At 38.4% G+C, this 14,000-nt stretch overlaps 1 protein-coding gene across 2 annotated transcripts; it reads left to right on the plus strand.

Annotated features, from left to right (window-relative positions):
• Positions 1 to 3,163: 3,163 nt before the first annotated feature.
• On the plus strand, positions 3,164 to 8,652 carry LOC149815505 (disease resistance protein L6-like). Of its 2 annotated transcripts, none has more exons than XM_089988658.1 (2): positions 3,164 to 3,681; positions 5,616 to 8,652. In XM_089988658.1, the coding sequence occupies exons 1-2, from the start codon at positions 3,245 to 3,247 to the stop codon at positions 5,827 to 5,829; spliced, it is 651 nt and encodes a 216-aa protein (XP_089844784.1). In that variant the 5' UTR covers positions 3,164 to 3,244; the 3' UTR covers positions 5,830 to 8,652. The 2 variants fall into 2 exon arrangements, with proteins under 2 accessions (XP_089844784.1, XP_089844783.1); XM_089988657.1 differs by having other exon boundaries at positions 3,213 to 3,681; positions 5,613 to 6,335.
• The last annotated feature ends 5,348 nt before the right edge of the window (positions 8,653 to 14,000 follow it).

Below are 14,000 nucleotides of genomic sequence, written 5' to 3' on the forward strand. Positions count from 1 at the left end.
GATGAGCATGGTTGTCAATGGATGCATATAATATGACAATATACATATAAAGGATAACATTTGCTACCTTCATTGGTAAGAAACCTTTTTGACCTAATTTGAGCTTATGGATGTATTCACATGATCAAAATAGTAGGAATCCATTCTTGGATCATAGTTTTTTGACATAAAAATATATTTTTTGAGGTTTGAAAACTTAGTACATTATAAGCATTTGTCAACTTTCTTAAAATCTGACATACAGATAAGAAAAACATGATCCAAAGTTCAATTTCTAATAAACTTAATATGTAGAATAGTTGAAAAAAATAAAAATATTATATTTTTCACAAGGGGTTTCTCACCCAAAGTAGCAAACATTACAAATATATATATATATATATATATATATATATATATATATATATATATATATATATATATATATATATATATATATATGGTTAATATTGGCTACTAATGAAGGTACGAAACTAATGAGCTAGAAATCATAGGTGCAAGTTTGGTTAATCTAACCACATAGATATGTTCAACATGGTTTGTTTGCTAAGGATCGATCTAAAGATCGTGCTTTTCTGATGTAAAAATGTAATTTTTTGAGTTATAGATTTTGGCACATTGTGGGGCCTGGATTTTTGGACTCCTTTAAGAACCTAATTACTTGTCATAATCACATGGTCCAAAACAAGTTTTTTACTAGTCAAATAATGTAGATCACAACATTTGTTCTAAAAAAAAAATTTTTTGAAGAAAAAAAGTGATTTCTAAACATTATATATATATATATATATAGAGAGAGAGAGAGTAACCCTTATCATCAAACACATATGTGGCAGCACGCCAATAATGAAAATGACTTTTAGCCGTTGCAACCGCCGCTAAAAGTCTTTTTTCCGTCTAAGGCATTAGTGTAGTTTGATCATCGCTAATGCTAGCTTTTTTACAAACATCATTCGAATAACCTGTGTGATCAACCGCGCAAAAAAATTGTCATTCAAATAATCATTTTTTTGATTTTTTTTTAATGCATGGTTCTTAGCCATGCATTCTACCTCATCTACTGCCATAGACGTCTGACAATACTCATGTGGAAGAGGGACCGTTCAACCCAAGGAAAGTCCAAAATCTACAACATATGATAATCAACCGTGTTCCTTGTCTTTCATCAATCGAACTTTACATGTTGAATTTTTATCATTCATTTAGTAAATGACATGTTTTTTATTATGATTTTTTTTGTCGTTTAGATGCAATTTTTAAAGAGCTAAAAATCAATGTCACACTCATGAATTTGAACCTAAACTCCTCGTCTAACATACTAGGCCCCATCCAATTATGCCAAACCCCTAGTGATGCTGAAGAGTTGATGGAAAGCACCATATCAAACCTCACTGGTGCACAGGTGGTTTCTTAGCAAAGCAGGTTATATGCCCTCCCCCCCCCCCCCCCCCCTTGCATTGTTTGCTACAATGTGTGTTCAGGGGTCCGAATGAAAGTCACATATATAAGCTTGTGAGGCTCGTATCCCCATGTATGTCGGCATCACTTAGCAATGGAGTCTGATGTGATTGCAAAGACTTAAGTACCCTTTTTCGTCATTCTCGTCAAGAAACGATGGTTCGAGAAAAAGACAAAAATGTCCTCCATCTAGAAAAGTGAAATGACGGTTTAAGATTCTCCTTCTAGAAAAGTAAAAACGTCGGTTCTAGAATGATGTTAACTATTCAAAGTTTAAATGTTTCGTTTTTGCCCTAAGAAGTAAACTTTTGCACCATCTGTTGTAACTGGAGATCCCTTTGACGGCGTATCCTTTGTCTTCGTCTGCTACTCCTGGACCCTCTTTTGTCATCGTCTGCTTCCACCGAAGCACCCTTTATCATCATTTGCTGTCGTCAAAGTACCCTTTGTCGTCGTCTATTACAGTCGGAGCAACCTTTGCCTTCGTCTGCTGTCGTCGGAGCACCCTTTATCATCGTTTGTTGTCGTTGAAACATCTTTTGTCGTCATCTACGAGTGGGAGCATCGTTGCCACCATCGATTGTGTCTACCTTTTGGTTCTGGGCATTTCTTCCTCACTATCGGATTATCAAAACTCGTATTATTTCAGTGAGTTTCGTGTAAGGTTTCATTATGCAAATAAATCGATTTGTAAATATAAATGCTAAATCTTACAAGTTGTTTTACTATTTATGCTAAATAACACTTATTTTCATACTGAAACAAATTGATTTATACCTATCCACCTTCTGGGCGTCGAAAAATAGTTAGCACGATTTGTTCTTATGAAGCAACAACGATTTATATGTTTGAAGAAGTAACAATTTAATGAAATTACTATGATTTGTACTTAAGTTTGATAAATTGTAAAAGAATGTTTACGTATAAAGCTCAAACGTTACAACAATATGTACTTATGAAGGTTGTAATTTCTAAAATAATTTATACGTTTGAAGCAATAATGATTTAATGAAATTATCACGATTTGTACTTAAGTTTGATAAATCGTACATCAATGTTTATACATGAAGCCCAAACGTTGCAACGATATGTACTTACTTATGAAGGTTGTGATTGCTACAATGATTTGTAAGTTTGAAGCAACAACGATTTATATATTTAAAGCAGTAGCTATGTATATTTATAAAATTACCTTGATTTATACTTAAATTTGCTAAATCTTACAACGATATTTACATATGAAGCTAAATATTACAATGATTTGTAATGTTGGTAATTGTTTAACAAATGAGATAATTTGTAATATTATATACTTGAGAAGACGATTGTAACATATAATGATGTGGTTAAATTTATATATTATGCAGGTTAATAATGTCTAAAGCTTGTGAGACAAAAAATTCTTTATTGTTCGATATCACTAGACTTAATAAAATGATTCTTCATTCTTATCTATACTAGCATTACTAAGATCAAAGGAAGAAGAAAAAAGATGACCAATAGAAAAAAAAAACAAAAGAAGAAGAGGGAGGAAAATGAAAAGCAAAGGCAACGAGGAAGAAGGAAGAGGAGAAAAACTCGAACAGCTCACGGCCATCCACATTTTAAAAAGCTCAAAAGTGAACAAAACCACGTGGCATTTATCCAAAATGCAAACAAACGGCCACGATGTCCGCAAAAACGCTCATGTTCAGCGTGACCTGATCTGCTTCCCTATTACAAGGGCACCACCGCCCGCTCACTCCCCATCTCAGGAGTAGGCTAATCGGCTTAATTCTGGCCGTCCATGGCCTCATCTCCGGATCTGCAAGTCTTCCTGAGCTTCAGCGGAGAGAAGGATGCCAGCAAGAGCTTCACGGAACGGCTGTACGACGCCCTTCATCAGAAGGGCGTCGTCACGCTGGTGGAGGGATCGGACGGTGAAGGGGACAGGATGGAAGGATCGACCATCTGCGAGCCCGTCATCTCAGGATTACACGCCGATTTGGAGCGGCGCCTCTTCGATCTGGCCCCGATGGTCCGGTGCGGAGGGATGGTCAAGATCCTTCCCGTCTTCTACCTCGTCGATCCGTCGGACGTTCGGCGCCAGAGGGGACCCTTCGAGCTGGCGTTCCGGATCGATGAGATCCGATCCGAAGAGAAGGAGGTGAGGGAGTGGGGGGAAGCGATGAGCGAGCTCGGTGAGATTGACGGCTATGTACTTTCGGATGCTCACGATGAACGGTGCGCCTCTCTCTTTCTCTCACAGGTTTAACCCAAACCAAATCCGATCCGGTCAAGGGAACGACGCACTCGGATCTAAGTGACTCACCTGTCGCCTGAGTACGAGCCACTGTCATACACGTTTCACTCGCAAATATCGGTGATATTTTGAAAACATCTCGATTCTATTGTGGTATTTTTAAGAGCCGATAAATACTGACAATATTTTAAAATACCTCCCTTTTAGCTTTTTACAGAACAGTATCGCCTATCTGTAAAATATCCCAATATTAACACCTTCTTTTTCTTCTCTTATTTTTTTTTTTATATATATTTTATAGTATTTCTTTTATTTTTAAAATAATATACATGCTGATATTTTTCCGAGATTTTACTTCGAGAAAAATGATGTTTTCTAATTTATCATGAGATTTTCCCTGGCCGAGAAAATTCCGATAAAGAGATTGTGACTTTGGTTTCAGCGTGTAGTGACAAACGTTCAAACCGCAACTGTTTCACCGCTAATTTCTGGTGAAATTTTGAAAGTTTTTCCAAATTTCTTGTTCTTTTATGAGTAAAATCTTGGAAAATAAAATAACATAAATAGGTGCAAGGGGAAAAGGTTAAAATTTAACAAAGTATGTGAAAAATAAAACAAATTTTTTAATTTTTTTTGGAAACATGTAATGTAAATATTGTGATCAAAACGAAGTAAATATTTTCCCGGTATTTTCGTTCAACGGTAATATTGCAATTTAGAGATATCATGAAAGCTTAGACTTAGATGCTTAAAACAGCCGTTATAATATCATTTTGACGTTATTTTCAAAATACCACGGATATTTGTCTCTATTGACCTCCGCCAAGGTTAGATCTAGCTCTGGTCTAACTCAAAGCGGTTTGGTTTGGTATCGCTGAAGCTGAAACATAATCAGATTAGGTCTTGGGTACCGAAGTTTTACCAGATCCGGAATTCATTAGCTATTTTGTTTCAAGGGCTCGGGTCTGGTATAAACACAATCATATTTTGGTTAATTGAATTCATAATCAGACTCGGGTTCAGATGACGAGTGCTTATACTGAATCCAATCGGATATGTTTATAAATAAACAGTTCGAATCTTGTCCGACTTGAGTTGAACTTGAATTCTGATCTGAATGTAATATTACTAAACTCGTATTCGAGTTCAATATTAACTGGATTTGGTGTTTTTCAGTCCTAATCATAGTTAGCAAAACTCCAATTAAAACTAGGGATGGCAGTGGGGCGGGGCGGGGGACAAGGTTTCCACCCCCGCCCCGCCTCAAAATTTTATCCTCCACCCCAGCCCCGCCTCCGCGGCGGGGATGGATTTTATCCTCCACCCCCGCCTCTGTCCCCGTTTCATACCCTTCATCCCCGGTCCAAGGGGATGAGGCGGGGCGGGGCGGGGATATTGCGGGGAAAAGTGGTTGGGGCGGGGATCGTGGCGGGGACGGGGCGGGGCGGGGCGGGGAAAAGTGCACGTCCACCCCCGCCCCGCCTCCGCGGCGGGGATGGATTTTATCCTCCACCCCCGCCTCCATCCCCGTTTCATACCCTTCATCCCCGGTCCAAACGGGGCGAGGCGGGGCGGGGCCCCTCTTTCCCCGGTCCACTGCCATCCCTATTTAAAACACACGTCTTTTTCAATGTGGCAACCTGAAGTTGGACTCAGATTTCCGATGTGAAGATGCTAATACTGAATCTGTGTCCGATTAGCAATTGAAGATGGATTCTTATACTGAATCCATCTAAAGCGGACTTATATTTGATTGGATATCCGACCCAAAACTATTTCATTTTGAGTTAGCATGAATGCAGTTGAAGCGTTTAGCATAATTTATTTGAAAAACAGACAAAATGTTCATATAGCTTACGACCATGTTCCTTATGCTTGTTATTTGTTGCTTTTGTTTGATGTGAAAAACCAGCAGGCTTGAAGACAAGGTGATACAATTTATTGGGAAGTGGGTTATAAGCGAGTTCAACAATGTTACACTGGATGTTGCTGATCACCTCATTGGAGTTGATTCTCTCATGTTTGATATAACAGAGTTGTTAAAAATAAAAGCACATGATATTCAAGTACTTCAAATTCATGTTATGGGTGGAATAGGAAAGAAAAACTCCAGCCAAGGCAGTCTATAACCGAGGATATCAAAGTATTTTGATGCTACCTGCTTTATTTCAAATATTAAAAAGCATCAAAGAATATAAAGAGCCACTTTTAAGATTTTTAAATTATATATCAAGTTAATAATGTTAGTAAAGGTCTCACCATAATTAAAAGAATTTTTTATGTGAAGTGAGTTTTCATTGCACTTGATGATGTGGACCACATAGATAAACTTGATGCATTGATTGGTGAGTGAAATTGGTTTCTTGTTGAAAGTAGAATCATCTTCACAACAAGAGATGAGCACATATTTAATGTGCTAAAATTGAGTGCACATAAAAAATAAAGATAATCAATTCTCTTTAATTATCATACTTTTGAAAGAGACCTACCAATTGAAACTTACATAGAGCTCTTTAAAAAGGTTTTATATGGGTGGACTGCCCTTAGCTCTTAAAGTATTGTGAGAAAATTTTTGAATATTGGCAAAGTTTTTTTAATAGATTAAAATTAATTCCTTTTAATGGTATTCAAGAAAGGCTGAACATAAGTTATGATGGACTAGACGAAGAGAAAAAGATACTTCTTGACATTGCATGCTTTCTTATTGTATGTAGATATAAAATGCAATTGTCATAGGGAAGCAGCATGGCTTCTTTCTAAAGATAGAAATCAAAGTTTTACAATAGATCTCATTAAAATTAGAGTTAACTACGAATGCATGACCAACTTCACAACATGAGGAAAGGTATCATCCAAGAAGAATATCCCGTGGGCCCTAGCAAGCAAAGTAGGTTATGGGTTTATGAGGAAGTACTAGATGCATTGGATAATCGAAAGGTAAGCACTAGCGCAAGTGAGTTTCTTAGCTTTGTCATTTTATTTTCATAAATTTTCATATTGTTTACTTGATTAGCATTTCTATGGTCAGGGAACAGTAGTTCTTGAAGGCATTGGTGTTGACTTTAAAGCAGAGCCTGTGAGAGATTTCAGTGTCAAGTCTTCTGCATAATTATCCAATCTAAGGTTACTTTGTGCCAACTTTTCAAACTCTAATTGGTCATTCAAATGCATGTCCACACAACTAAGATGGATGGAATTGTCGTGGGTGCCCACTGAAATCACTACCAGATGATTTTAATCAGAAAAAAATTGCAGTCCTTTACCCTATCTAACAGCACAATTGTCAAAGTGTGGAACAGGAGCGCCTGATTGGAAAACAAGGTTGGTTATGACATTTCATACATCTGATTTAGAATCTTGTATATTTCTAGTGTGGTTTGTTTCCTTATATGAGACCTTGGATTTTCGGGTCTTCAAATGGCTGACTGTTCTTATTCTCGCTTACTACAAGCACCTTGAGAGGAATCCTGATTTAACAAAATTGCAAGTCATTAACAAAATTGTCATTCTATAGGCAATATGAAAAATCTAGTTGACCTTTTCGTTAATGATACTGGTATTTAAGAGATTCTTCCTGACTCCATAGGATCCCTTGAGAATTAAAAAAGCTGTTTTGGTGAACTATGTAAAGCTGGCAAGACTGCCAGATGCAATGGGGAGATTGACCAATCTTGAGAAGTTGCACTTGCAAGAATGTGAATCACTGAGGACATTGCTCCATTCTATTGGCAAAATGAAAAATCTAGTCAAGCTTGACCTGCATGCTCTCCACATTAAAGACCTTCCAGATCCAATGGGGTATCTTGAGAAGCTGAAGACATTGTTGCTGTCTGAGTGCAGAGAATTGAGAGCATAAAATGGGACCCTGCCTAAGCTTGAAAAGTTAGATATGAACTATTGCAAGTTATTAAGAACACTGTCCAATTCTATCAGCCACATGACGTTTCCTCAGTATTTTCCACAGCTTGACCTCTGTGGGACTGGCATTGAAGAGCTTCCTAACTCGATAGGATCCTTTCAGTAATTGAATGACTTGGTACTGTGTTGATGGTGGAAGTTGGAAGGCCTGCCAGATTCTACTGGAAGCATGTCAACACTTATAGACTTGAGCTCTTGTGAATTAAGAGAATTTTCTGATTCTATTTGCAATTTGAAAAATGCCAGTGCTTTACCTTTATGAAATTGAAGCACTTCCTGAATCCATAGCATGTCTTGAGAAGTTGACAGAGCTGTTGTTTCTTGGACTCAAGAAGTTGATGGAATTACCAGATTCAATAGGCAGAATGACCATCCTTGAGAAATTAAACTTGTGTTGTTCATTTGCAAGAACATTACCAAAATCTGTTGGCAATATGAGAAATCTTATTGAGCTCCATAGATGAAACCAGCATTGAGGAGCTCCCTAATTCCATAGGATCTCTGTAAAAGATGAAGACATTGTGGTTCCTAAAATGAAATAAGCTGAGTTCTACCTGATTAAATTGGAAACCTGTCCAAATTGAAGTTGTTGGACTTCAGGTACTGTATGTCACTAAGAAAATTACCTGATGCTATCAGCGACACTAGGAACCTAGCTGAGCTTTATCTGTCTGAAACAGGACTCGAAGAGCTTCCTAACCATTGGATCTCTTGAGAATCTGAGAAAATTGTGTTGAACAAGTGTTGCAAGCTGTGTGGTCTACCAGATGAAATCATTGACTAATCTCGAGCAGTTGGACTTAAGTTGGTTTATGTCATTAACAAGACTTCCTCATTCTATTGGCACCATGAAAAACCTGGTTAAGCTCCATCCCTCTGGCACCTGCATTAAAGAGCTTCCTGATTCCATAAGATCCAACTAGAAATTAAAGATTCTTTGAGCATATAAATGTATAAAGTCCTTCCCATCCATGGGATATTAAGGCTCATGTTCTTGTGAAAATTATATTTAGTGATGTTGATAAGAACATATACATATGGTGTGATTGTTTTGTATTTTTAAATGCAGAAGGCTGACTAATAGATTAGAGCTGTCATTTCAAGAATACCATCACCATGAAATTCTCTCCTTCACTCACTCCAAACGTTGTTTCACAGTCGAATAGTTAACCTTGATACTTGCACACATGCATGTGCAAGATTCCTGTATCTCTTGTTTCCAGACTTTTCCCATTGCAATGACCACTCTCTAACTATAAGCCAAATTGGAAGCCCTATTTAATTGTATACAATGTGAGGGTCCCCATATGTCTGATTTCCAAAACTCTTACATCAAAATGCATTTTTTTACCAACTCTTGTCTTGGTGCTCTCTCTCTCTCTCTCAGTATGTGTTCCTTGTATAATCTTTGCATATTTTATAGAAAAAAGTTTTAGCATTATAAATATCATTATACTAGATAAATTGCTAGATAGCATGTTTATTTCCTTACAGGATCATCAATATGATGAATAGCTAAATTTATATAGCAATACTATGTATTGGACGATGCTCTTATTGCTTCCCGTTAGGTTTTAAATGTTAAGTAGTTGATATTTTGTTAATTTTCTAGGAACAGCCTAAATGAGGAAGAACTAGCGATATACATCAGTAAATATAGCTTAAACTATTAGAGGAGTTCGGAACCCATCCTTTGACATAATAGGTGAGGTTTTTTTTCTCTCTTTTGGTTTCTCCATATAGGTGACAAGAAACAGAGGATGGCCATCACTAAAGTTTCTTGTGGGCATGTGACGAGGAGGTTGAAGTCGCAAGGCAAGAAGTCACCCTTAAAGGTGGTGTTGAGGGTGGTGGTGTTGCTTGACTCTACACTATTAATGAGAGGCATGTAGCAACTCGTGTTGGCTCGTTCACCCTGGATCTTGTAGCAGGCCGGCCTCTACTCGCACATTACATTGACACAGAACCAGCATCACTACCAAGGCCATAATTGCCACTGCACTGGTTTTGATGCTCTTATATTCACAAGGGTCAGATGGGCATACACATTAGGTCTTGTGTGAGTGTAGTGTGACGATCAGTGGCGGACTTGCTGCATTCCCCTCTGGATCTCAATGTGGCCATCCATATGGCTGACCTGATCGCAACCTGGTAGGGCCCAAAACGTGGCCAACCGAAGTGGGTCCATAAAGCATACCACATTATGCAGATTTGGACAATGCACAGCCCAACTTACAATAATGACCTGGATATTTTATGCATCCATTTTCAATTCTTTTTTTCTAATACCACCGTGGGGTCGCCCTTGTGGCCAGCGGAGTGGCTGTGAGTCTGCTGAGATTAAGGTACCAGATCAAACCCCGCCTCTAGCTTTCAGAGGTGGGCCACCTAAGACACCCAGATGCAAATGCAATGTATCGATGCACCGATCACCCAGCGGCACAAATTACATACAAGATTAAATTAAAGGTGGTAAAGAAATGGGAGCAAAATACAATCTCTCTCTCTCTCTCTCTCTCTCTCTCAAAATACAACCACAACAAAGCACCCCCACAAATTAAGACTGCAAGAGTTCCACTCGTCTGATAGGGACGACTTGTGAACATCACCATGCTGAAGGAATGTTATAAAGCTCAAAAGCCAAGGGTATGCATACCTTGCCGTGAGGCCGAAGCTGTACACCCTGGTGGGCAAGGTGGATATTGGGGTTTTACACCAAGCTCATGAGTAAGTGAGGTGGTTTTCCTCCATACTTTGAAGGAAAAAAAATTGTCAACCCCTATTACAGGGGTGTCAATAGATCAGATCTTTTTCCGGTAACTGACCAAATCCGACCCAGTTTAGTTGAATTTGGTATGCCAAAACAATACCCATTATAATGGGCTGTGGATATGATTTTAATTTTTTGCTACTGGATCCTGTGAATATCTAGATTTGATGGATGTCTGAATCTGTTTACATGTAAAAACAGGATTTGGTATGAACTTTTTGTTGGGGGGGGAGGGTTCACTGTCGGACCGGAGTCGCCGGCGCCTCAGCCACCAGCCCGTCGGAGCCCCTGCAAAAGCAAAACATACAGAATGCATACCTGAAGCGGACATTGCCGAAGGGTGGAGGATGTTGTCGGAGAGGGGTTTCCTTCAACTCAGCCGGTCTGCAGCCACCACAAGCGCAGGCCTCCAAATGCCACCGGTGAGTCGACCATATTCCCTCTTTTACTGTGTTTTTCACTGTATACACAGTTTTGATTTTTCCACACAGTTTTTCTCCGTATGAGGTTGCTCATGAAACCTCTTTCTTATAGTCACTGAATGAGAACGGTTGAATAACCGTTTCCCCTTTTATTCGGTGATGGGTTTAACGGAAGGAGCACTTTATGTAGGGAAACATTACCCACATCGTGGGTAACCACCACCAACGTGGTGGTTTAACCCAACATTCTCCCATTGTTCCGACGATAAACCCTTTAACCAGAAAACCTTATGGGAATAATTTGACGAATATAATGGCCTTTTTATTCTATTCTATAGGTCCTTAGTTGAATCTCTAATCCTTATGAGATTAACAACAACCATAATGAGAATAAAAAACTGAAAGTGATCACTTTAATTATGTGCATATGTCAAAAAAAGTTTAACAATCTCATCCTCATTACATGTTCGAAATATAATCCCGGTGCTAGCCCTTTAGTAAGAGGATCAACAATCATCTCTTTTGTACTAATATTAACAATATGTACTAAATGATTCTCCATCCTTTCTTTAACAACAAAATACTTCAATCCCATATGCTTACATGATGTAGTACTTTTGTTGTTATTCGAAAAGGACACCGCAGCTTCATTATCACAATTGACCTTCAGTGGCTTCCCAATGGAATCGACCACATTTAACTATGATATGAAGTTCTTTAACCATATAACTTGTGAAGTAGTCTCGTACAATGCTATGAATTCTGCCTCCATGGTGTGGGCAGCAGTGGTCGTCTGCTTTCCACTCCTTCAAGAGATCGCGCCCCCAGCAAGTAAGAAGACGTACCCAGTAGTAGACTTTCTACTATCAAGGCATCCTCCTAAATCTGCATCTGAGTAGCCAATGACCTCAAGGTGATCAACTTTATGATACGTTAACATATAGTATTTTGTCCTTTGCAAGTACCGCATGACTTTCTTGGCAGCCTTCCAATGGGGTAAACCTGGGTTAGACTGAAATCTGCCAAGCACCCCTACTGTAAAAGAAATATCTGGTCGAGAACATGTCTGCGCGTACTGCAAGCTGCCAACAACTGATGCATATTGATAAGCACTCATTTGTGCTTTGTCAATATCGTTCTGTAGACAATCCTTTAGGTTCAATTTATCACCTTTTGATATGGGTGTGGAATTAGAAGAACAATTTTCCATCCCATATCGCTTTAACACCTTATCTATATAAGATCTTTGGGAGAGGCCTAAAACACTTTTTGCTCTGTCTCGATGAATCTCAATGCCAAAAACATAAGCAGCATCACCCATATCTTTCATATCAAAATGTGATGCAAGAAACTGTTTTGTCTCTGAAAGCAACTTTATATCGTTGGTTGCAAGTAAAATGTCATTCACATACAACATCAATATAATGAACTTACTCTCACTTTCCTTAAGGTATATACATTGATCAATAATGTTTTCTGTAAACCCAAAAGTCACAATGACTTGGGAAAATTTAATATACCACTGTCGGGGGGCCTGTTTAAGTCCATATATTGATTTGTTAAGCTTGCAAACCAAACGATTATTTTCAGAGAAACCAAGAGGTTGTTCCATGTATACCTCTTCATTCAGATCCCCGTTGAGGAACGCTGTTTTCACATCCATCTGATGTAGCCCTAAGTCATAATGAGCTACGAGGGCCAAGATTATCCTCATTGACTCTTTAGTTGCGACAGGAGAAAATATCTTATTATAGTCAATGCCCTCCATCTGGATGAATCCTTTAGCAACCAATCTTGCTTTATGCCTCTCTATGTTACCTTTAGAGTCCTTCTTGGTCTTAAAGACCCATTTACACCCTACGGGCTTTACTCCTTTAGGTAACGTGACAAGATCTCACACTTGATTTTTAGCCACAGAGTCTAACTCTTCTTTCATGGCTTCTATCTAGTGCGAAGATTGTTTGCTTTCAACAACTTTCATAAAAGTCAATGGGTCATTATCCATATCTATGAAATCACCAGGCCCCTGAAGGTACACCACATAATCAGGATGTATGGCAGATCTTCTAATCCTTGTGGATCTCCAAACAGATCGTTCCTCAGGCTCAGATTGAACCTGATCATCCTATTCGTGCTCTGCCGTATTGTCCACAATAGGTTCACTTTAGATTTGTGCATTAACAATCGAATGATCAACCACACCATCATTAGGAATAACAATGTGGTATCTTTCGATGTTTTCCTTAACAAGTGATGAAACTGGATACTGTAATTCCTCAAAACCAAGGCTTTGAAGTGCACTTAATCCTACTGAACCATCTTCTAGGAATTTTGCCTTATCTGTTTCAACAATCTATGGTGAGTGAGATGGGCAATAAAACTTGTACCCTTTTGATCTTTCTGGATAACCAATGAAATATCCATTGGTTGTTCTTAGATCAAAGGCTTTAATGTGGGGGTTATACAGTTTAGCCTCTGCAGGACATTCTCATATATGCATATAAGACATTGTTGGTTTCTTACCTGTCCACAGCTCATAAGAAGTTTTAGGCATAGATTTCGTAGGAACGTTATTCAAAATATGCACAACAGTCCTTAAGGCTTCACCCTACAACTTTATGGGAAGTGTTGAATAATTCAACATAGCTTTGACCATTTCTTTAAGCGTACGATTTCTCCTTTCAGCTACACCATTCTGATAGGCACTACGTACCAGGCATGGTATATTGAGGCACAATGCCTTCCTCTTTGAAAATCGCGCTAATGGTCTTTCTCTTTGCCCCATCTCAGTAAATCTATCATAATATTCGCCACCTCTATCAGACCTGACTATCTTAATAACCTTATCGGTTTGTTTCTCTACTTCTTTCTTAAATTCCTTAAACATCTGAAAAATATCAGATTTTTCAAAGATCAAGTAGAGATACATATACTGAGAATAGTCATCAATAAATGTGACAAAATATTTTTTGCTTGTATAACAGTGGAAAAACGGTTCACATACATCCGTATGGACTATCTCCAATATCTCACTGCTGTGTTTGGCACCCTCTTTATATGTGTTTGTATGCTTAGCCTCTATGCAATTAACACATGGGTCATTGTTGTTAAAATCTAGAGATTTCAAGATCCCTTCATTTACGAGTTTCTTTATTATCTTTTCAGATATATGACCCAACCTTTGATGCCA

This window comes from Nuphar pumila, chromosome 15 (assembly GCF_984573655.1).
Source record: "Nuphar pumila chromosome 15, dmNupPumi1.hap1.1, whole genome shotgun sequence".
NCBI classification, from domain to species: Eukaryota; Viridiplantae; Streptophyta; class Magnoliopsida; order Nymphaeales; family Nymphaeaceae; genus Nuphar; species Nuphar pumila.

Excerpts from the sequence above, each read along its gene's own strand:
- LOC149815505 (XM_089988657.1), top strand. The coding sequence starts at position 3,245 with ATGGCCTCATCTCCGGATCTGCAAGTCTTCCTGAGCTTCAGCGGAGAG. Across the intron at positions 3,682-5,612 it reads TCGGATGCTCACGATGAACG|CAGGCTTGAAGACAAGGTGA; the intron begins GTGCGCCTCTCT and ends GTGAAAAACCAG.